This window comes from Girardinichthys multiradiatus, chromosome 2, assembly GCF_021462225.1.
Source record: "Girardinichthys multiradiatus isolate DD_20200921_A chromosome 2, DD_fGirMul_XY1, whole genome shotgun sequence".
Classification (NCBI taxonomy): Eukaryota; Metazoa; Chordata; class Actinopteri; order Cyprinodontiformes; family Goodeidae; genus Girardinichthys; species Girardinichthys multiradiatus.
In genome coordinates, this window is record NC_061795.1 from 27,064,266 (window position 1) to 27,088,186 (window position 23,921).

At 38.3% G+C, this 23,921-nt stretch overlaps 1 protein-coding gene across 1 annotated transcript in view; it reads right to left on the reverse strand.

The window, feature by feature from the left end:
* The window catches only part of scaper (S-phase cyclin A-associated protein in the ER), a 76,588-nt gene that overhangs the window by 17,552 nt on the left and 35,115 nt on the right, over window positions 1–23,921 (reverse strand). The window contains exons 21-24 of the mRNA XM_047355320.1: window positions 20,031–20,096; window positions 19,157–19,283; window positions 13,796–13,911; window positions 4,436–4,559 (exon numbers count right to left, since the gene is read on the reverse strand). Of these exons, the coding sequence (XP_047211276.1) occupies window positions 4,436–4,559; window positions 13,796–13,911; window positions 19,157–19,283; window positions 20,031–20,096 (433 nt within the window). The remainder of the gene's footprint in view (window positions 1–4,435; window positions 4,560–13,795; window positions 13,912–19,156; window positions 19,284–20,030; window positions 20,097–23,921) is intronic.

Consider the following 23,921-nt stretch of genomic DNA (forward strand, 5'->3'; position numbering starts at 1 on the left):
ACCACTTGCTTTACAGTCTTGATCACAAGGATCTGAATGAGGAAAGTGGCAGTTAAAGCCCATCCAATTGACCAAATATATAATGTGAGGCATGGTTTTAATGCCTAGTGCCTAAAATTTAGTAGCCTGTCAAATTCTGTTTTCACGCCATCCTTTCAGTTTGTGATATTGCACACAAAGATATTGGGGCGACGACTGCCGTCCAGCTCTAAAACCCATCAATAACATAAACTCCTACAGGTTAAGGGACATGGGTATCTATGGTAGCTGACAGTTGCAAATGCAAAGCAAACGGCTAAATGCACAGCAAACACTTGAATGATGCAAACTCCAAAACACACAAACACAAAAGACCAATGCAACAGAAAAACGCTGCGAAAGAAAAATGTTGCAATTACAAAAAATTGACAGAAGCAAAAGGAAAAATGCTGCAAATACGAAAACAACAAGTTAGAAAAAGCTGCAAACGTGCTCCATTAAGCGGAAGTGCACCACATGACTAGGGAGTCGACCACTAGTATTACAAACGTAAAATATGCTATTTTCTGTGATTACAGCATTTTCCTTTTGCAGCGTTTCTCTGTTGCATTGGTTTTGGAGTTTTCAGCACATTTTCGCCATTTGCAGGGCGGTTGCACCCATCGGCCACCGTATCTGTAAATAAAAGACATCTAAAAATAATTACCTTTAAAATTTTTATTTTATTTTTTGTGTACACCTGGAAATGTAAACAGATTTTTTTTCCCTGTAAGATTAAATCAGAATACAACAGCTGTATCCAACTTAATATTTCAGAGAGAAAAACTTGCTTTTTGTGTTAGATTTAATCCTTTATTGCTTTACTTATCACAGCTAAAGAGGAGCCTTAGGAGCCTTTAATTATTACTTTGCATCAGGACCAGAGTTGGGCAAAACAGCTTGAAACAGGGTGCGATTTAGGTTTTAAGTTTGTGTTAAATGTGGATTGTACCCAACACAATGTGGTAAAACTGTTTAAACCCATTTAGAAGTGATCTTTGGCCTTTCAATACAGGGGAATTGTGATAAATCAGTGTTTTACTGTAACAAAATTATATAACATGATATAATCTTTTGCCATATTACTCCTACTAACAGCAAGTAGACATCTAACTTTAAGACATCCAATAGACTACCAATATTCTTAATCAGTTTCCTGATATCTGCAAAAATCCAACTACCTGTTATGGCAGCCTGAATGAACAGACATGTCCCCCGTAGAAAATACGTCTTTTCCTAGAATCTTATTAAAGCTCTCATCACCTCCTCCAACTTCATTTTTACATACCTCTCAGACAGTGAAAATGGCCAACTTTGATTTCCGCTGCCACAATAACAACTCCCACACTGAAGAGTGCTGTTGGAAAAGTTGGAAAAAGATCCTATTTTTACTTTCTGATCGGCTAATCTCCGATAAGGGTAGTTGATAACAGCTACAGCAAAGCAATACATTTCCTTGGCCACAGAAGGCTGGTGTAAATAAAGATCTGATCTAAACCACCTACATCCTGCCCAATTTAAAAAGAAAGCCTTTGAGAGAAATTAGACAAGCTAGTTGGATGGCCGTCCTTCTCATCTGCATTCCGAGGATTATGTGTAACACATAAGCGAAGGTTCGCATTTGAAATATAGCGCCTCTGTTTTTGTGAAACCTTGCAAAAGGTAAAACTTTCACATTTGCTCCAATAGCCAGGGTGAATGCTGACAGCATAGGTAAATCCACCGACATTCTCCACAAATCTAATTAAATGAGGGCATGCTCATATGGCAGTCCAACCCCCACTGCTGCACTGAATTGCTAACACACGCATACCACTCACATATGTGCATGTCTATGAATAAAAAAACTAAAGTAAGCCTACATTAATGTTCTTTTTTGTAAACTTTATAACAACTCGACATAAAGGACACTGAAGGAGGGAGCATTATTGCTGAGCTGAATTCACAGTGAAAAAGAAGAAGAGTTCGTTCTCCTGCAGTGCTGCTGGTGATGTCTATCAGCAGAGCAGCTGCTGGGATGTGTTTTACATAAACTGGAGTATAGAGGCTAACCTCTCCCTCTGTGCCCCGAGGAAATACGACTGCTTTGGATTGGAACTGGACTGAAAAAGGAAGCCCCAGTAGAGTTCATGCATGAACCACAACCCTGTGGCTGTGCCTTGTCCTGTCTGTGTTGTGAGTGTAGAGCCGCCACTGTTGGATGTTTGGAGTGAGCTAATGTTTACAGTCTTTCTAACAGAGTGCTGAAGGATATGGACCGACAAGACGCCGCAATGCAGCCTGCCTGCCTTTTCTTCACATTCCCTCTGTCAGGAGGCATCCGTGGGGAAGTTTGGAAACAGTGGGACTCCTGACTTTCTGTCCTGCTTCGCTTTTCGTTAACACTATGGCACTCTCAATGACGCCAGCAAAAAGCCAAAATTCGCAAGACCTTTTGTGTAAAAATGGAAGAGAAAGAAATTATCGAATTCTTTAGATCTTCAGATCAAGCTAAATATTTTTATTTCTTAGGTTCAGAGTAGGGATACTGACTTAAAAATTCACCACAGATTTAAATGCAAACATATATTACCAGGTTATACTTGTGCAAGTCGTTCTCAGCATAGTCATTATAAGGTTTCTTCAAGTTTTAGTAAGTTCACTTTAAATTGTTAAAGACATTTTAAGACCTTTATGAAGAAAATTTAAGACCCATATGTTTGATAATTCACAAGTAAGTTGACTTACAAACTAATAACATACTTAGTAACATAAGTTAAACATTACTGTTAGTTTGGATATTTCTGGCTGTGGCATTGTGAGCTTTTGCACTTAAGTTAAACTAAAGTCTTTCACACAAATGCCTATAAAATAAGCATCATAACAGGTATGGATGACTCGTTATAGCCAACTACTGAAATCAGTTTTATTTTTCAATATTTGTTATTGTTAGACATGCACTCTCCTGAAGGAGCTGGTGGTAAAGAGTTAGGAATTGTTGGATTTTAAGTTCCTGAACAAACAATAAGCCTGTTTCACAAGCTGATTTCTTTCAGGAGTTTTGTTGGAATGGCTAAATGTAAGGCGATAAATTCCTTCCAACTGAGCTGTTTGCTGCCCTGCATTATGACCCTTATAAATAAAACGTCCTAATAATCAAAAAGGTTACCTTGCTACAACAGTTACACTCACTAGTTTACCTGTCCTGCTGAACAGTACACAACACGATTCAATCGTATTTTGAAACAACCGATGTTGAAGGAATAGTTTATCATGCACTCAATGCGATGAAAATAGAAGTCACCATAAAAAGTTTTTTTAAATTTCTTTATTTACCACATCAAGTAAGAGGTTATACATGCAGGAGGCTCATTTAACATTTACTTCCACTCCTGGAACTTTTGTTTTACTTTTTATATAGATTTTTTTTCCACTGCGATGGATTTCATTTTTGTCGGTGCTTCACAATATATTGAATCGCAATCATTGCTGCAATCTTATTGTGTGAAATGTTGCAATCACAAAGGACTACGTGGATACAATATTTGGCAGCTCTTAAAGTTAAACATGCCTTGCATTGAAACTCCTTCTGGCATCAATGTATTCAGCCAATAGGATGGACTTCACCTTCCTTATCCCCACATCTGCTACAGATCTTAGAGATCAAGACGGTAAAGCTAAACAACAGTTTTGGAGACAATGAAATATTGGAAAAGATAAAGGAAAATGTGGGTAAATCGTTTTTAATATTGTTTTTGCATTTACTGAGGCTGTCATGCAACCCACAGAGGAATAAAATAGTTCAAAAAGCAAAAGTAGCATCCCCAATCGTACTGACAGCTCCTGAGGTTTGCAAAATTATCGATTAAGGTTTATCTTTACATAAGACAATATTTTTTTCCCACAAATATTGGCTTAAACTCATTTCAGTGAAAACGATCATGCAAAAGTAAAAAAAAACTAAATACTGTTTTCTCTGGAGCTACATCGTTTTGTCAAAACAAAAACCTTTCCGGGTTTCCAACCAATCAAAATCTTGAGAACAAGCACAACCTCTACTAAACTACAGAGCACATGGAATGTCGATTTTGTTATCAGAGCACAATGAGCCAACAATTAGGACTTCGCGGCGGTGCATCGATGCCCCTTAATCACAGTTTCTGCTGTGAAAAGTTGTTAGAAGCTACAACTCATAAGATATTGTAAACGCAGATTCTCTCTCTTTTTGGGAAGAAAATGTAAATTTAAAATATTTTTCTAAACTTAGTAAAAGATGACATTCTAACAAAATTGTCATACAGAAACAAAGCAAAGTAGTAAATGCATTAAGGTTTTGTTACTAAATATTTCATCGTAGCACTGTTACTAGGTCAAATCAAAAAGAAAAATGATATGAATCACAGTGTGCATACTCTATGTAATTCTTTTCTTGACTTACTGTTAGTTGGTGTAGCAGCACGTCCACAAGGAAGACTATTTTGTTGCTAAAGAGCACATAGCTGCAGTTGAAGTTGCAGCAGGAACATGCCAGATAGTAGGCATTTACAGCAGCACAGAGAGATCTAACAAGAAAGAAGACAAGTCATTATCAATCACAAGTTTGAAATAAAACTCCTGCTGCAATTCTTTCAAAAACACACCAGCAATAAGTCCTAAACGTGACCTGGGAACTGGAAAGATTAACTGCAGGCTTCAGGAAACCAAACTTAGCTCTTGTTCAATTGTGCTTTTTTAAGGGTGTACTTTATCTTCAGTTGTCACAAGTATATCTCACTGACTGTGCAAGAATGGAAGCGGATTTTAGGAATAAAACTCTCATATCAGCTACTTAATGCGGAGACTCCCCTCCATAGCCACCTTCGGAGGTGCTGAGTGCTATCTCAGCCTGATCTTGGCAGAGATGGTGCAGCATTTCCGCTGGAAAGATAAAACAATTTCTCTTAGCAGCTCCCAACAGCAGCCAGGCAGCCCCAGGCAGCAGCCTCTGTATTTTGTCTGCTCTACAACAAGCTGTAGGGAAGATTAATGCTTCAGATAACTGACCAATCATTCGGCGGTGACTGCTACTCCCCCTCGCCCCGTTTCATCAGTTAATATTTTCTGACAACTGTATATTTTAGCCATTAGAGAAATGGCAAGTCCTATCTGCTCGCGGGAAGAAAGGAAACCCCCTCTTCTGTGCCTAAAGTAGGCCGTGTTTACTTCCACAGGTAAACATTATGGTATCTACCGAACTTTCACATCTGCTGTGCATTTTCAGTCAAACCACGTTGGCACAGGAGAGGAAAACACACGAGGCGAGGATTCGCTGGAGTCTGTCAGTAACTTCTGCAACTCAAAGCTTTGTGTTTCTTGCGGGCAGATCAGCCTTTTTTTTTTTCTTTGCGTATCTTTACGGACATAGTGTAAAGCTGCCTTACACAGAACGTGGCGTTAATGTGAGAATCACAATATTTTGAGTGCCTCCACACTGTTTACATCAGACAGGAAGACTTAACACCTGATAACAAAGCATAAGAAAGAAAGAAAAGAACACAATAAAGATTGCCTTAGCAATTGTTGCACTTCTGTGTGACAGATGTAATAAACGTTTATTAAACAACACACTTTTTGGAAATGGTAAAGGAAAAAAAGATGAAGCTATGTGTAACAAGAGGGACGGTAACATGAGAACCCAACCAGACTTTGCTTTGTGCTCAGCCTTACAGCTTTAGATTCTCAGAGACTCTGATTGTTGAGTGAAGCCCGGCAGAGATAAGCTTCAATGCAAATAGCAAAACGACAACTCAAATACTTTTTCACAATGCTATTGTATAATTATGCGCCTCACACAGCCGACGAGAACAGCCAAAGCGACCGATAAGCATTCCTTTAAAGGACAGGAGTTACTCTGAGTGTCTCGAGTCACTATTGTAGTATTTGATCATGCACTTGTTGAGTAAAGTAGAGCAGAATAGCAGAATTATCTTCCATCTATCACAGATTAAATGGCAAGGCAGGACCGGCTTAATTACTGGCAGAGAAATGTTTTAAAACGGCCAGATAAAGTTCAGGTTGGTCAATAGCATTCAGGTTACACTGACTCCATTTGCCAAATGCTCGTCCTAAGCTGTGTAACAATGGGTTACGTCACAGATCTTTATAACAAGATAGACCGACTGAGGCACTAATTAACTTTGAACTCTGCACTTTTCAACTAAGTGAGTTTAGATTTGTAGACTAAAGAAAAAAATTATATTTTAAAAAAAACCTGGTGCTTATGAAACCACACAGATTCCGTCTTGCAGTGTTATGTTCTCTGTTCACTACTAAACATGGGCGAGTATTATATTCTCACACTATGATTGCCCTGATTAAATATAGCATGGTTTCACAGTATAAAAAAGATTAAAAAAAAATGTCTTATTGCCTATTTATAACTGCCAGCCAAACGGCTCAGAGCTTGCCTACCATTCTTTTTAAATAGCACTACCTTAAATGTGATTGATGGCACTCCTTTAGTTTTAGTTTTCACACAAGTTGCTACAAATATTTCCAGTCAGCTGAATCGGTCTTTTCCTGGAGCATAAAAAACACAAAGTAGCTATCTTTCAGTCAGCTGACAGGCAGTGCGCAGCCTGTCAGCTGACTGACACTGTCTTAGGAAGTATTTTTTATTTCAGCATACCTTGATACTGATAATCAGCTGTTACCTAGCAAACAAACCCACAGAAAAGTGGCAATTTTATGAAATGCAAATGTGTAATTTTTTTGACTTGTTACTGACTTCTATTGGCTAGTTCAGTACCTTTTTGTTAGGACAGAGGATTATGTTTTACTGTACAATACAACTAGATATGCTTTTTTTTTACTGCTGTATATGGAATCCTGCTTTGCTTTAAAATCTACCAAGCTGATTTGGATTGTGGCCAATTCCAGTTTTTCTTAAAATAAAGTATACACAAATGAATGTATGTGCTCTACAGCCCATACATACATTCAATTGTGTATACTTTATGTTAATTCAGCATTTCAATGCAAAACACATTGATCATTAAAGAACCAAAATGTGCTAGTTCCATTGATAGATTTGAATCTGTAGAAAATGCATCGTTTTCCCCATTTAAGAAGCAGGGTAGATGTTTATAACCTTTAGATGATTTTAATAACTCACAACAAACTCTGCAGTACCAGACCTGCACATTAAGAAAAATGTGGTCAGTTTGGATCAGCAGCCAATTGATTAGTGGATCAGTACATATACCTGAAATGTTTGGGTTTACTAGTATCTATATTTAAAACAGGTTTCCATTAGGTCTTGTTTAAAATGCATTTTTTTATAGAATCTGCTTTGAGATGGCAACTTTCATTTAGCATCTCCTACAGAAAATTACAGATCTGAAAGGTGAAGCAACTCTTCATGTTCACCAAACTTTGTTCCAGCTATAATATAAAACAAAACGTTGTTGTATTTAGAGGTGTATCCTTGCTGGCAAAATCAATGTTTAATTTATTTTTCTTAATAGTTTGAAGTTCCAGCCTGGAACAGACTGGAAAACAAGGACGAATCCCAGTTCCTACATAGAGTCAGCAAGAAAAAAAAAATGCTTAAAAGTGTTTCCTGTTCTCCAAAATGTAAATTGTATTACAGACGTTTAAAGGCCTATGGAGGGGTAATATGTAAAAATAATTGTGGCTTACCAGTTCAAATTCCTTTCAGGATTCAGGGCATATAGCTGGATTTCTCTGACATGCCTCTAAAGAAAACGTCTTCATGACAGGTGAGACGGATTGGACTCTCAGCACCATGTAATGAGCATGCAAAAACTTTGTAAGCCGACTAATGAGACTGCCTCTATGGTCATCTCTGGACAAATAAGGAGGCTGTCAAAGGCATGTTTGGTTTATGCCCTTACACCAACTTGTACAATAGACCACTACTACAGTGATCTGTCTTTGGTTTCCTCCCACCTAATTGAGCATGACACTTGATAGTAGCACCTCTGTGGGAATCTCACAGTCTGAAGCCCCCCCATGACAGCTCTTTTAAGGAACAATTTGGTAAAGTGCCACACCAACCATTCTCATGTTGCAACGAAAGGTTTGGAGACTGCTGTGTGCCAGTCAATCTAAGCAGGCCACATTTCTTAACCCACACCACAATGGATTTCTTATTATACAGGGATTATGTTTAATAGGTTTCAAAAATGACCATAAGTGCTAAATGATTCATCTCACCTTTGGGATGAACATACTGCAGCATTAAAAACTAAAATATTTGGTGAGCTAGTAAACAGGCTGATTTAATGCAAATAAAGAAGAAATTTAGAAGCAAAAAGGCAGAAATAATTTAAACATCATAATCTGCTCACTAACACCCAGTGGTTAACCTCTCACAGAAAGGACATACAAGTTTACCTGTAAATCTCCTTAGGTCTGTAAAGAAATGAGGCTTAGAGGTAAAGGAATAAAGCACACCTGATCCTGTCTAACCCCTCTGGAGCCCCCCTGGGCCTCAACCTGCTAACCCGCAGGCCTACACATGATAAGGTTTACTGGGAGATTAGGAGCTCAACTGACCAATCAACTTAAAATGGCAATATTCAAAAAGTGAAATCTGCTCCTAAAATTCTGCTTTGCAAAATTATCAAAAGCTATTCATACTTTATTTCTTTGGAACAAATCAAAATGAAGAAACTCATTTCCACAGCAGATATGATGAGCTGCGATGATGTTTTGAGCTGTGTCACTGTGTCTACTTATTAAGTTAAACGACCACATTTACGCTCAGATGACAACAGTCATATGAAAGGCTTGTAAGGTTTTATTTTGGCACTGATGGAGTTATCAACCCGGAGATCTGCTCTCCTCAACCTGAGTTTCAAATTCCTCACCCTTTTCTGAGCGTTTCCTATGTGTGCACTCAAGCCTGACGGGAGCGGTGCTGCAGAAATCTGACTAACTTCCAGATCAGGTTGAGCCCCCACCTCTTAAACAGGGGAGGAAAAAGAATCCTAAGCCAAAATAAAAGGTGAGGAGCAAATCCATTTCCTTGTGCTGTCAAACAATCCCTTCATTCACTGCTATCTAAATGACATTTAATTTGATTCTGCTGTTGATCTCTCCGATACCCTGAGAGCTTCCAAGACATCTACTCTGGCTGTTGTGCCACGCTGGCCAGCTATGAAGGAGGAGAAATCTGATGAGCCGTCACACAGCGGCATTCACATGAGTGTGTGCACAGACGAACGCACACAGACTCTTACAAATGGTAGAAAACATCCTGAAATCAAACCACAGGTAGCAGGTCTGATTTCACAGGATACACCAGGTCATGTGAGACGGTGAAGGAAATACAAATTGGGTTAACACATGTGTTTCTCTGGAGCTCACCGGTCACCATTATTGTCAATTTACAACATGCCCAAAACACCATGACATAAAGTTTATAATTCACTTTTTCTCAAACAGATGTATTGGGTTTTTTTAAGCTTATGTTAGGTAAGGCACATAAAGCCTTACAGGCACACTGTAAGAAAACACTTTCATCTTCAGTCTTTTCCCCTGGACTGAAAAACCAAAGGACATGACAGCTTTTTAACCATAAGCAAAAACAACCAGTGTTTGGGCAACAGCTTCTGATTTGGACTTGAGAGAGAAAGCAGCTTAATCCACAAAATACAATGAACTACTAACCTACAAAACTGAAAATGGTAGCTAAATAAACACTCCCGATTGAGAAGAAAAACAACCAAATTCTCTTTATAAATAGCATGATTAAAAACAACAATGCCAGCAAGAGATGCACCACAGAAATCAGTGAGTTGATTTTCAGCTTGGTTGGCCCTGACAGGGGACTCAAAAGTCTGATCGTTTTTTTGGATCAGTGAATGTACTATACGAAAGCTGATTGTGCTGGCAACAACACTCCAATCTGGTTTGAATGAATTTATTCCAAGAAAAAGAATATGGAAATGTTAACAGCTTTTTAGAAAACTTAAAGTTAAGCTAAGCTTTAACACTCTCTAGAGAATATACATGGAGAATAAGGTTCAGTTATGCTAGCTGTGCCAACTAGCAATAAGAGGAAATATGAAAAACCTTAAACACAGCAATCATTGTGTCTTCTTTAAAAAAAATAAAATCATAAAACCATGTTTTACAGGAACTTCTGTAACAATAAGTCAATACCTTATCATAGCAGCAAGTCTGCAAACATATTTTGAATGCCAGTTTTATATTTTTGTATGTTATAGCTCTTAATCAGAACTGTCTTAAAACTGTACTGGGATTTTAAAACTTTACAAAAACCATAAATCATAAAATAAAAACTTCTGATCAGAATATCTCTAGTGCTAGGATACAATATCAGTGTAAAGTCAAATTCAAGTTCAGAAATTCAAATAATAAACCAATTAAATAAAAGAGCTTTTATTGTTATATTATTAATTAGTGATTTTCTGTATCTTTGAGACTCCTATGATTAGTTAAGTCACGAGACGGGTTTTAGATGAGAAATTTGTTTTAGTATTAGTATTATAAAGCTTGCAATGGAGGGATGGAAAAGTCACTTCGTCGCAAGGACTAAATACTGGTACGTAATTTATGAGGAATAACGGTAATGCAAATGTAAGTAGTTGGTAAAATTATTGGACTAATATCTAAAGATGCTTCAGACCCGTTCTTGGACCTCTCGTCAGAAGTTAGCTCATCGGTTGAACCGCGTAAACTCATTTAGACTCCCCAGCGACCACAAGGTTACACCAGAACATTAGCGGAGCCTCGTAGAGAAATTAGCTCATTAATGTAATGGTAACAAGATGGAATCAGACTCCCTGGGGAGAGATATGGCGTGAGCATCTCGGCAGCTGCCTTTTTTTGTATATCACTCTGCTCATCTGGTGGGAGGAGGTGATCAATATGGCAGCATCTCTGTAAACAGATAATGTAGCACACTCTGGGACCAGCGCCTGTATAGCAGCCCATTAGGCTACGCAGCAATCCAGATGACAGATTGTGATAAGCAGACAACCGGGCTGCATCCTTGTGTTGACTCTCGTCATGAGCCGCACTGACCTGAGTGACACAATAGAAAAGTCTGACCCGTCATGCTTTTCAGGGTAAATGAGCCAATGAAGTTGATTTAAATAATAATTAAGACCGATTCAAAAGTAAGCCACGCAAACGTGTTTAAAAACAAACAAATAAAACGATGCTGTTACTACATAATTAAAAACAAACTAAAGAATAAAAAGGGCACATGAACAATTTGTTTTGCTCAGATTATGTGGCCAGAATCAACTCTACAAGCCGACAGGAGTTATTCAACATCAGTAAAGAAAAAATACAAAGTAAATGCGTTTAAACAGGTCATGGGGTACAATCTGACTATATTAAAACATCTGAATCTTCCTCATATAGAGGACGTTTGTCCAATGAAGCACTACATAGACCCACTCACCTTGACCTTACCTTTTCTGACTAATGAAGCTCACAACACTTAAATCTGTAGCGAAGCAGAATTTTGAGTATCGGGTTAAAAGAAAAACGGTGACAGAGTGAAAAAAAAAAAAAGACAAGAATGTTTTGCCATCAGTGTAAGAAAATACAGACGTCCACCACGGCAGGCTAACAACGCTGAAGTTGGCATCTGTTTTGAGGCTTCCAAGTTGTAGCTGGAAATCTAAAACACTTGCTCAAACCTAGAGTAACTATTTTATGATACTTGTAGCTTCTTTTAAACTAAATTTATGATTTATCAAACATGCGTTCTATATATGGAAAGGATGAATTCAATAAATGTTACTACTTTAGGAGAGATGCAACCCGGAGCTTCTAATTTGGTGCTAAACTTGGAAGCTAATTTGCTGTTTTCTTTTAAGGAAATATAGACTCCAGCTTATCATGCGTAGTTCAATCCCAAAATACTTTGACTCATCAAACCCGAACTTTAATCTAGACTGAACAGAGATCAGTTCAAAACACAGTTTGTGATCTACAGTAGCATTATTTGTGAAAAAGTGTTTCACAGGTGTTTTGGGCACTGGGACTACCTTGGATGGGAGCTTATTTAAAAACTGCAGCAATCAGTCAGATCAAACTGGGACTGGATTGTTCTACACTGGTTACGGATTCTTTAAAACACAGTTTGGAACTTTAAAAAGTTCTCAGCAGATCAATGAATTATCACTTTAGCATCAAGCAAAATCACTACGTGTTTGTTTGAAATGTAGGAATGTAGAAAGAAAAATCGAATGTGTTTCAGACAGCGTGCCGTGCACAGATGCACGAAACACTTTTTTTTGTTTAAAGATTTTTTTGGCACTAGTAGCCTTTATTTACTTTTTTTTGACAGTAGGCAGACAGGAAAGAGGGGTAGAGAGAGGGGGAGACATTCGGCAAATGTCGCCGGGTCCGGGACTCGAACCCGGGACAGCCGCTTTGAGGACTGTAGCCTCTGCATTTGGTCACGCGCTTAACCCCTACAACATCAGCGCCGTGCCACGAAACACACATTTTGAGCTGGAAGAAAGACCCTGCCTACAATCCCATTTCTTTAGATGCAAACGTGAGCTTGGAATTCCTTCATATTGCAACAACTAAGATTGAGAGGCTCCAAAAAACTGGGAGGAAAAAAAAAAAATCAATGTATATGCCATGCCCTTTAAAAGCCTTATAAATATAAGAAGCATTTGTCCATTAGCAGAGACAGAGAGACCAGTAAATGCTAATGAATGGGAGACCAAGGCCATTTGAGTCCATTACAGAGTCCCACTTGTGAGTATGGCAGTCTCTTTGAGGTTATCTGCAGCAGGCCATGCAGACCTCAACTGAAAAATACTCTAAATTATAGATGGGACACATGTGCCTTTTATGTTTTCAGAGAATAATATAAACACATGTCAGTAACAGAAATCTGCTTCCTATTCCTTAAAGGGGTAAGACCGTTATTCATGAATGCATTTTCAGATTATTTATTGCAACAAACTGCAGTAATAAAGTAGTTCAGTGGAGATTAACTGACTGTTTTTGTGAAAATCTGAAAAGAGAACATAAAGCAGTGTAGTCACAAAGAGCCCAAGAAAGGACCGTAAGAGGAGGCTTCGTCAATATAGTGTTTGGATGAATATTAAACCACATCGACCATTAAACCTAAAACAAACAAACTCTATGAGATATCTGTATGGAGGCCAAATCTTTGATCCTCTTTATTTTGTGTTACAATTTTCTTAACCAATGTACATGTTCTCTTCAGATATAACCTTATGTTTGTTTCTTAAACATCATTTGGATCAGGTATCAAAATTGTAAGAAGAAACAACGTTTCTTTCTTTCTAATAAACCTACTAATTTATCTAATAATACTACTTTATAATAATAAACTGTAAAAAAAAATTAAAAAAAACAAAAGCACGATGAAAAACTATAAAAAGATTACCAACAGCTACTTGTTATTTTACGAAACATTGACAAAAACAAAATGGACTTATCTGGTAGGTTCTCATAGAGAGTATACACATAAAGAAAATTTGATTTAGAAAATACTGCTAAAAATATGTATTAATAAAGTTGTGTTTTCTAACACGAACAATTAAAGTTAGATTTGTACTACTTCTAAAAAGACAACACTGAGCCAATGTTGGGTTTTCCACACAAAAAGAAGTCAAACAGGACTACAAGCTAAAGAGACAGCTCACCCTGCTGGCTTGAAACTGAAACTTTGTCACATTGTGACAGATAAGCCTACAACCTCTCATTGTAATTCGAGATGCTGAATGACAAAAAGAATAATATCGGGAAGTTTGGTGATGGTACTCACTTGAGAGGAATACGTGGGACTGCAGTGGGTGTGGTAACAGCAGTGATGACCTGCAAAATTTGCTCCAAAGCACTCAGGCCACCACCCACTTGGAAGGCCACTTGGTCTGCGTTACTCTGTTGAACCAAAGAGACAGGAACAGAGTCAGAGTCGGTGGGGGACAGCGAGAAGCCGGTTGGACGGGGGGGGGGGGGGATTACACAGCTCCTCAGTGGGAGGGAACCTTTTCCTCTCCTACGGAGGTGAGGGACTGAAATCTGAAACAAAGTGGTCCCTCAAGTATTCCTGTTTAATCTCAAAAGTGCACAGCCTGACTCCGCCCCACAACAATCAAGTTTCAGTTATAGGCAAATGCTCCGCAGGCTCTAGTTAGCACCAGGGTGGTCTCAGCAGATGACAACAGACCAAGTGAAATTGAGAAAATGTCAGTCGGGTAAAGGAAGTGAGAAAGTGGAGAAATCAGGATACTGGAACACATTTAGGCTGTAAAACTGGAGGGACCTTTTTAAGTTCTGAGAAAAATCTACTTATATTTTACATCACCTGCTATGTCGGCATCCACTGGGATTACTGCAACATGTTTTACTCCATCCAACCTCAACACACTCTTTCACAACAGGTTTCTCTCTCAAGTTCTTTGGATGGTCTGATGACCATTAAGTAAAAACACCACAATTTACCACAATAATTCAAAACAAAACCACATTACAGGACGATTAGTTATATTACTATCTATAATATTTCTTGATTAGCCATGTTGTGACAGGAAATTATTTTAAACACAAATTTGACTGAAAGTGAGCAGAAGAAGGAGGAGCATTCCTTCCGCCAGCTGACTGGCAGTGCACAGCAACAACTCTATGAGGGAAAGGACTTATTTGTGAGTAATAGTACGACAGGAAACCTTTGCAGTTTTAAACCTATTTTAAAACCTCTGTGTACTCTGATGCCAGTATATGACCCATGCCTATTTCACTGAACTGGATAAACAGATTCATCCTGCCCTTTGTGTGATGATAGAGTAACTGGTAGAAGGTTGGTACTGTTGCTACAGTATCCTCTACATTAACAAGTACAAAGCCAGGAGCGAGCGAGCATTGGCTACATGTTTGTCTCTGAGCCGACAGGAACTGGCACAGACCTGCTGATGGAGGGCCACCCTCATACAGCTACAAGTTGATGAGTTCCACCACCTGTCACCCCTTCACCTTACGAGGTTCTTTAGCACAGTGTCAGCACTAAAATCCATCCACTTCATGGTGCTTTTGTTCCACAGATGGTAAGTTTCTAACAAGCCTGAACACATCTGGAGAGCAGTGCTCTCCCAAATTACAGATAAGCTCTTCATGTGTCGTGTATGCCCGCTGCTTAGGAAACTGCTCCTCGATTCAGGTGCACATTGTAAGTGATCGGTGAGTGTGTAATATGTGCCTCTGACAAAAAACATTAAACATGCTAGAGATGTCTTAACTTAAACATAATGGGGAATGACTCAAATGCTGCCTTATGAATCGAAGCAATGTTTGGGTAAGACCTTATTGTGACTTCCTTTATAAACATTACCAGCAGTTTCCATGTCTAATCAATTAGGTCTCATCCCCTGAGCTTGGCTTAACCCCACTGCTAACCCTCCATCAACACACCTACTTAAAAGCTTCTAGGCTAAATGAGAAAATGCAGCTCTTTCATAGCAGCTTATCAAATGGTATTAAAGGAGCTAACTGGGATCTGCCCAGTCCCGGTGACTCCTGTAAAAAATGGAATAGTGTTTCTTGCTTGTTTCTTCCTTTCCGGTCCTGCTGACAGATTTTTCTGTTGTGATGATGTAAGAGTGAGTATGGAGAGCTTAGCTTTAAACCAACATACTTATGCATCGTAGTCTTTGGTCTATTTGGCAGAATATTAGAATGAGGAACTCATGTATCCAAATAGAAGAAATACCTAGTGATGCTGTACTGTTTTCTATAGACAAAAGACAAAGCAACCGTTTTTCAGATTTTTATATTAACCATGTTTGAACATAAACTGTTAATGGGAAAAATACAAAAATGCCATATGAGTGTTGAATCTCTTAAAATAATCACTGCTTAACAACTTCATGAGAGAGAAAACAATAGCAAGTCCTTAAATAGGAGCTTGTGACTGGTTTTTAAACAAGTCATTTTAGATCTAGTGTTAAAGGTAGAAAACCCCTTATGTTAACCATATGAAAATATCTGCAAAAAACAAATGAAAACAGTGACAGTGATAGGAAGAGCAGAATGGCAAAAAAATCTTTTAAGAATTACTACAACAACAACTGTTTAGCAATGGTTTACCAATTATAGTCAAGTCTGTTTCCAAATCAAATAAATGTCAATGATATTACTGTTATAATCAGTATTATCTTGGTTTAGCAGTAGGAGCAAATTTTGCCATTCAATTTTAAAACAAAAGCAACATAATAACGTTAGAAAACCATGATATGTTTTTGTTTTTAGTCAAGGTTATCATACAGTGAGAATCTCATGACTGTCCATGCCTAGCTTTCATAACAAGGCACACAACCAAGTGATTGACATTGTCCATTTGTCAAACCTGCCTAAACTATTTTAAAAAATGGACTAAGACCAAGAAATTTCAATAGCAAAAGATTACTCCTCTTTTGTCACATGGTTAAAATATCTTGAAAGATGGCGTTTCACAAACGTATACAGCAAAAACTAAGGCTCTAATCCTGCTGTTAACCTAGCAAAAGACCCTACAAAGCATAGTAACAGGTTAGACAATTTCCCCAAGAGCAGAGCACCAACACATGGGTGAGAATTAGCTCCTAAATTATACAACAGGGGCAGTCTCATCCAATTATTGTCTAGGCAGACTATTGTTATCCCAGCTGATGGGAAGGCTCGGGCAGCTGGTGATTCCTGCAACAATGTCTGCACCGCAGCAGTCCAGCTAAATTGCTCACTGTAGTCTCCTCCTACCAGGAGCTTTAATTACAGCTAAGAGGAGGACACAGTCTCAGTTATGCAGCTCCGCAAACAGATGGAAAACAAAAGGGCAGACTTCATTATTGACAGACTTTACCTTTACCAGTCACATCAAGTCAGGTGCACACCCCTGTACTGCTATAATGCAAAGGAGCGAGACTAGTATAGTATGACAGATGAGCCTCTGTACATTGGATCACATCATTATAAAAGTGGGCCTGGCTGTCTGTAAACCACAAAGCTTCAGGACGAAATATTTTCTAAGCTTAAATTTACTCTGTGCTCACAGTATATGTTTTTTGTCCAGTTTTATTTTATAATCAAACACAAAATTGAACATAAGACCAAACTGACAACTGTTACCACAGGTGTCCTTCAGTTGTAACTGATACAAGATGCTTCAAAGATTTTACTCTGCATTGGCCACTGGTCAGTCTTTGTAGGATGGTTATGATGTTATGGCTGGTTGGTGCAATTTCAATCTGATAGAAATGCTGTGGTAGAATAAGCTTACTGTAAAAATACAGATAATTCAAACTGCACAACATGGTACGCTGTTCACTTTTTGATAATATTGGGTCCAGGAATCTGCCATTATTAGCCCCTCATCGTATCATAACCTTAAATAAAAATACTATGATTTTACAATATTTACATAACGATTTAAAACAAAAATGTATACCATGATATCAGAAACTTTGAGCAGTTTTGAAACATTTTAAAACCTATATATAACCTGATTACAGTAATTTGCCCATGTCTAGTTGGAACGCCACGAGAAATGCCGTCGTTTCGCCACTCTGCCCTTCACCTTCCTCCACAGCCCCTGACAACCTCCATCAGTTACTCCAGTCAGCTGAACCAGACTTTGACAGAAAGCAAATGAAAATGTAAATACAGTCTGCAGTCGCTGGCTCTTAAGAGAACCACATTCCTCAAAGTTTCCAACTTGTCATACACGTTTCTCTTATTTATGCAGAACTGATTTAGAAGTAGCAGTAAACATTTGGCCTAGAGGTAAATAAACACGGTTAATAATAAGGTAGGTGTGCGCCGAAAAAAATGGCGGTACATCAACAAAACCACTTCTCTCAGTCAGCCTAAGTAAAGTAAAAATATTCCAGGTTTGACATTATACAAACCTTTAAAGACACAGAAGGAGAAACAGACTTGGGTCACAAACTAGATGTAGCCTCAGATGTAAAGGGGGAGGGAAGGGGCACAAACAACAGTGCAGGATAGGAGGGTTGAATGCTGGCTGAGGAATTAGCTAAGAAAGTGGAGACCGAATCAGATATGGGAGAGAAAAACAAATCTCTAGGTGAGTCAATGACATGAGAGATGCTTGTTAGGTCAAATAATCTAAATGGCTTCAACTTGAAGTGACTCTTGGGTCAGACAGCAATGCTGACGGAGAGACTATTTATTTGAATTTGTCCAAAGATTAGAAGGAGAGTGGTCCCCAAGCTTCCTCATGTCTGAATCATAGTCCTATTAAACGACGGTCGGATATCTGTGGAGGTAGGTGTTAAAGTAAAACTTTCCAAAAGTGTCACAAATCTGCTTTAAATTGATGTAAAAGACAAAGCAGACAATGTAAGCAGACAGAAGCTTGATCTGCCTCTTCCCAGAGACTCTACTGTTGAATGGAGCCCCGTGGCCCACTGACCCCTGACCCCCCACTGGGAGTTTGTGAAGCTAAGGGGAGGAGCCCTCTTGTAGCAACAGCTTGTGTGCTGCTCATACCGTGCTTGTCTCCTCCTCATTTCTTACAGGATGCTTTGCCACCCACCTTCGCCACCTCTTTCTTTACCTCTGGGGAAATTTGGTAATGGGCTTCCAGCTGCCCCAGTTGTTACTGTTGGAGGAGTATAATGTCTCTATCTTCACACCCAGAGGCTTGCAGAGGGCTGTTGTGAAGGTTTAAACCACAAAATGGCATGACATTTATACCTTGTTACACAAAGTGGGCTGTATATTTCCTTCATTATAAGCATGAAGGCAGTAAATGCAATTCTTAATTCCTCAAGTTTCCTTTTAATGTATTTTGCTGAGAGGAAAAAAACCTTCTGGGGCAAATGTTTCAACTAATGCTTATATAGATATAATTTACAGCTGCAAGCAATTCACTCAACCTTATCAAACGGTTTGATTGGTAAACTGAATTTACAGTTGTCTGAACAAAAGACAGAATTTGCTCTTGTGTTTGGAAGCTACTCTAATGACTAATGTTGCGGTAGGCTGGACCTATGTGAAGTTCTGCCCTTGAGTCCATGAGAAGAATGAAATGTCTTCGCCATATTTTGCACAAAACAAGACCAAAAAACATAATCCATGTACCTAAAATGTTTGGATACAATGCATTTGTGTGATTGACTTCCTCATGTACCTTCTTCTCTAAGATGCGGGAGATTTCTCCCAGAGTTCTGTCCAGTCCAGATGCTTTGTTGTTGGCCCATTGTCCACTATCTTGGCCCTGCAGCTGCTTCAGCAGGTCTTTCACCAAACGCTGCAACCTGAACACAAATGAAGGGAGGAGGATTTGTCATAGATTTGTTTAAATAAATTCTTTTTATATCAAGTTTCTCCACAACCAGCAAATATAAAACTAACTGATGGGTGAATTAATCAACTCGTCTGCAGAAAGTTTAAGAACAATGATTATGCAATAAATCTCAAAGATCTAAAAATAATACTCAGAACATAAGTGGCAATTTGCAAGCTTTTCAACAGAGACAATTTAACCTACGGTATCTAAATGTAATAAAACTGACTTGGTTTATTGTCAAAACTAATAATTGTAATAATAATAAAAAATTAAATTTTCCATAGGAAAGTAAAGTAACAGAGACATTAATGCAAAAAAAATAAAATAAAATAAAATTGAAGTTATATAAGAATTGAATTAAATAAAAAAAGCAAATTAAACGAAAACAAAAAACCCAATAATATAATAATTTTATGAAAAATACCCTAATAAACAGGACAAAGGAAAATATTTTATAACACATATATTAAAAACATTAAGGACAATCTTCCTAACAAAAAAAGGTATTTGTCTCCTTGCAGAAGTGAAAATAAGCGATTTGTCTTGTAGAAAAAAAGAAATGTCATGAAGAAAAAAACACAACAATAAATTATTCCTTGAAGAATCTTAAATTAAGGAAGTCTTTACCTGAATGTTTTGTAACATTGACTTTTATTCTTCTGATTCTTGAAATCAACAACAATTAAGTTCTAATGACCAAAATAGTTACACTCACTTGGCTTTGTATGGGGAGTCAGGGACCTGATTCTTTGCCTCCACTGAAGTCTCATATTCCTTCGCTCTGGAAAATGAGAAGCAGAAAAAAAGACCCTGGTCTGTCAGTAAAGGAAGTTGATGATCAAAGTGGGACAAAAGTGAGAAAACAGTTTAAACCGACGCAGTTTATTTGGCCTGTCAACCAATCGTCGTGTAACTCAGCTTAAAATAATTAGACTTTGGGTCTGTAGGGACAACTGTTTCGCTACTGTCAACTCATCTCATCAACACCTAATTGTTGGAATTCTTTCTTTCTTTACATTGTCTTGGTTTTGTTGAGTAGTTTGTTAAGTACAAAAAATAATAATAATAATTTGGTTTCTGTCAAAAACAAACAAAAAGTGGTGCTATTTCAGTGGCATCAGAACATCGGAAATAAACTTTGTTTAAGCGCATCTGTAAAAGAGAAATCTGATTAATGGTCATTAACTTTTAATCACAAATTCCCAAACATGATAAGAAACTATTGATCAAAGTTTGAACAAGGACCTTCCAGTAACTGATCTCCTGACTGATGGAATCGGACACATCCAGGATTTGACAGGTGGATTTGTCCATTTTCCACCTTATCAAATATGATCTACTAATAACAAACTCAATTAGCAGAGCACAGTTCCCATATATTTTCCAGTTCAAAGCTCTATACTTTTTAAAACTTACCATTTGAATACAAAACATTTATCTAGCTGAGTTTTAATATCTATAGGTTCCACAAATCAAAGAAGAACATAATTTAGATATAACCCAATGTAACACCCCATGTCCCTGTACATAACTTTTTTCTGAGATGTTAATTTTTTTAAATTCTAGATAACAGAAAAGGGAACAATCCACTTTCTTTAAGACTGTGCAGGAGCCCTTAGAAAATGACAACTAATCTTACAGTAACCAGGAACATTAAGACATGGACAGGAAAACAGAGAAAGAGGAAGGAAAAAGAAAGGTTTAAATAAAAGAACAGACAGGGCCGTTTACAACATGAAGTTATTAGGTTGAAAAAAGAGTTAATTATCAATTTATTCATTCTAGTCATGTTAAATATGGAAAAAAAGAAAAGAAAAAAAAATCTAAGTATTCAACAAAAGTGTCATATGGGTAAAAAGTCTTAAATTTCTATCGTTTGTTTATTGAAACTTGTGTTGCAGAAATGCATTCAAAACATTAACAGTGTTTGGAACTATAAATCTGTTTTGATTTCCTTTTTAGATAGACATTCGATTCTTCCAAATCTGTGTTTATTCCTCTAAATTCTTTGCACTAGGATGTAAAGGAGAAAGAATAAAATGGATTTCTTTAGGGCCCAACTATATAAAACAGGGTAATAAAACCTACAGGAAATGCTTAGAAATAACTTGACGCCTAGCTGTAATCTATTCATTGTGTATGAATAGATTACATAGATTTCTTTTCCTGCTCTCGGTGGAGGTGGACGCTTTTTCTCTGTCTCCCGCACCCCTCCCATATCTGCCCTGCTTCAGCTCTGTGTCTTGTCTTTTTTGGAGCCTCTTTTTGCACATCTTCCAAATTCTTCCAAAATATGGATTTGGTCAGCTGGTCTCTCAATGCAATTGATCAAATTTTCTCGACGAGAAGACAGGGGTCGGGAGAGCCCACTTGCCCGGACGGTACATTTTTCTCCAGATACACAATGGACTCCTGGCAGAAGTGGAGGATTGTGTGTTTGTCGATAATGTCAGTCGAGGATGTGGAAGATGTGTATATAATTGGATGTTTGATATCAGGATTTCTGCTTTTTGGAGTCAGCGGTTACCTGGCATATCGAGAAATTTGGAGAATGTCAGCAGCTGTTCTGGCCATTGTAAGGCTGCCTGGCATGTATGATGCGATCTTCAGGGCGACCAACACTCAGACTGAGATGTTACGTGAGCAGAATCGCAGACTGGATGTGATCCTTAGGATCGCAGGCAGGTTGCGGTTCCTGGACTCAGGGGTGAAATGGGATAAATCTTGGAGAAAGTTGTTTGCTCGGATCTGGTAGAAAGACCAGGAATTTGGCTGTTTGGATTCGCCTTTGAGAAGCACCAGCGAGACTCTCAAAGCTGATGGAAAATTAAGAGTCAGCCTAACCCAAATAATTATTGTTTTTCTGAATCTGGCTCCCCTGCATGGCCTTGATGGCTGGCTATCTTCAACTTCTCCTGGAAGTTATGTAAACATGACGCTCTGCTCCCTCCCTCCCCTGAGGACATCTGTGGACCCGCTCAGAACTTTGTGGCCCCTCACACCACCTTCACCGTTCCCGGCATGATGTTGTTTTGTAAACTTGTTGCTTCTTTGTGTTGAGGTTTTTTACAATCTCAAACTGTATCCTGCTAAGGATAAAGTGTGAAATATGATTTTTTTCCCTCTATTTACCTAATGTGGCCTCTTTTCTTATCTAACAAGGGCAGCGCCTGTGAGTGGGCAGCAAAGCCTCGGTGACCCGTCCCCCCCTTGTCTTGTGTCATGATGTATGTTTGGATGGGTTGTACTGGAATTCTAATTTCCACTCGGGGATCAACAAAGTATCTTTGAATTGAATTGAATGAAAGTTGTTATAAATGTAAATTTCACCATTCATAAACCAAACCTGTTCTACTAAATCTAAAGCAGCAGAAAAATGAAACGTTCCACAGCGATCACCTCATACTGTATTTTATTACAGGAGTGCCTTTGTACGCATACAACTAAACAACGCCCACTGTGTTTCCTGCTCATTGGACCACAGGCAACCATCAGCAGATGGGCAGCTTAGACCAGAGGGGAGGACACCTAAAAGCCATCACCAGTCACTGGTCGGTACACTGCTTTCATGAGGTTATATTAGTTGTTTTTTTTATTAAAAACATTAATTATCAGACAATATTGGTGAAATTGATCGAGATAAAAGCTGGCTAGGATGCGCTGTTTTTTATTATAAAACCGTGCTATTGTATTGCATTGAAAGTATTGGTGTGGGAACCCCTCACTTTTTACAGACACCATACGGTGTTCCAATAAAACGGTTCATTTCCACCCAGCGGTGAAGTGGCTCACCTTTATGTTTACGGGAGCTCTGTGTTATTTATGACCTCTAAAGGGCTGCTGCCTTTGAGTGCTGGTCTCAGCGGGCCTGCTGCAGAGTGATGGTGAACAGAGGCAGGTCATGTTGTCACTTTCGCAGCGCCGCTGAGACTCACAAAGGCAAAAAAAAAAAAAAACACAAAACACCAGGACGTAGAATAAAGTGTAGGAGATGGATGGTTGTTTAAGTTTGTAATTGTCTCTTTAGTCATCTCAAGAATTTATACACTCTTCTGAACAGCATAACAACTATATATTATCTTAACAAATTCCTCATAATTCATACTTTATCTATGATGAGGGCTGGAAAATAAGTCTTCCTTACACAAACATAATGATGATGGAGGGGCTTCTGTGGTATAGAGAAATAAGCTTCAAAGAAGTAAGACAGGTTTCAGTTAGTCGGTCACCTACACAGCAATAGTCCAGCAATAAAACACATACCACCACATACAGTATGTTCAGAATAAGCTTTGACAAAACAAACAGCAATAATTAATGTAGAAATCTGCCTTTACTAAATGATGTCCAGTCATTTCACAATTCAGATCAGACTTGTCTTCTTGTAGGTTAAAATGTCTGGATGGGTGAGGTCAATTTCATATTAATTAAGCCCGCTTATTTTCCCTGTTATGGAGGCAGTTCCTTTCTACAGGAAGATGGATTGATTTAACATTGCTTTGCTTTATTTCCCAAGTTTAATTTGACCTTATTTTAAACTCCAGAGTCTTTATTGTTGAGAATCTTTATTAGGTTTCATCATTTTTAGATGTACTATAAGACTGTG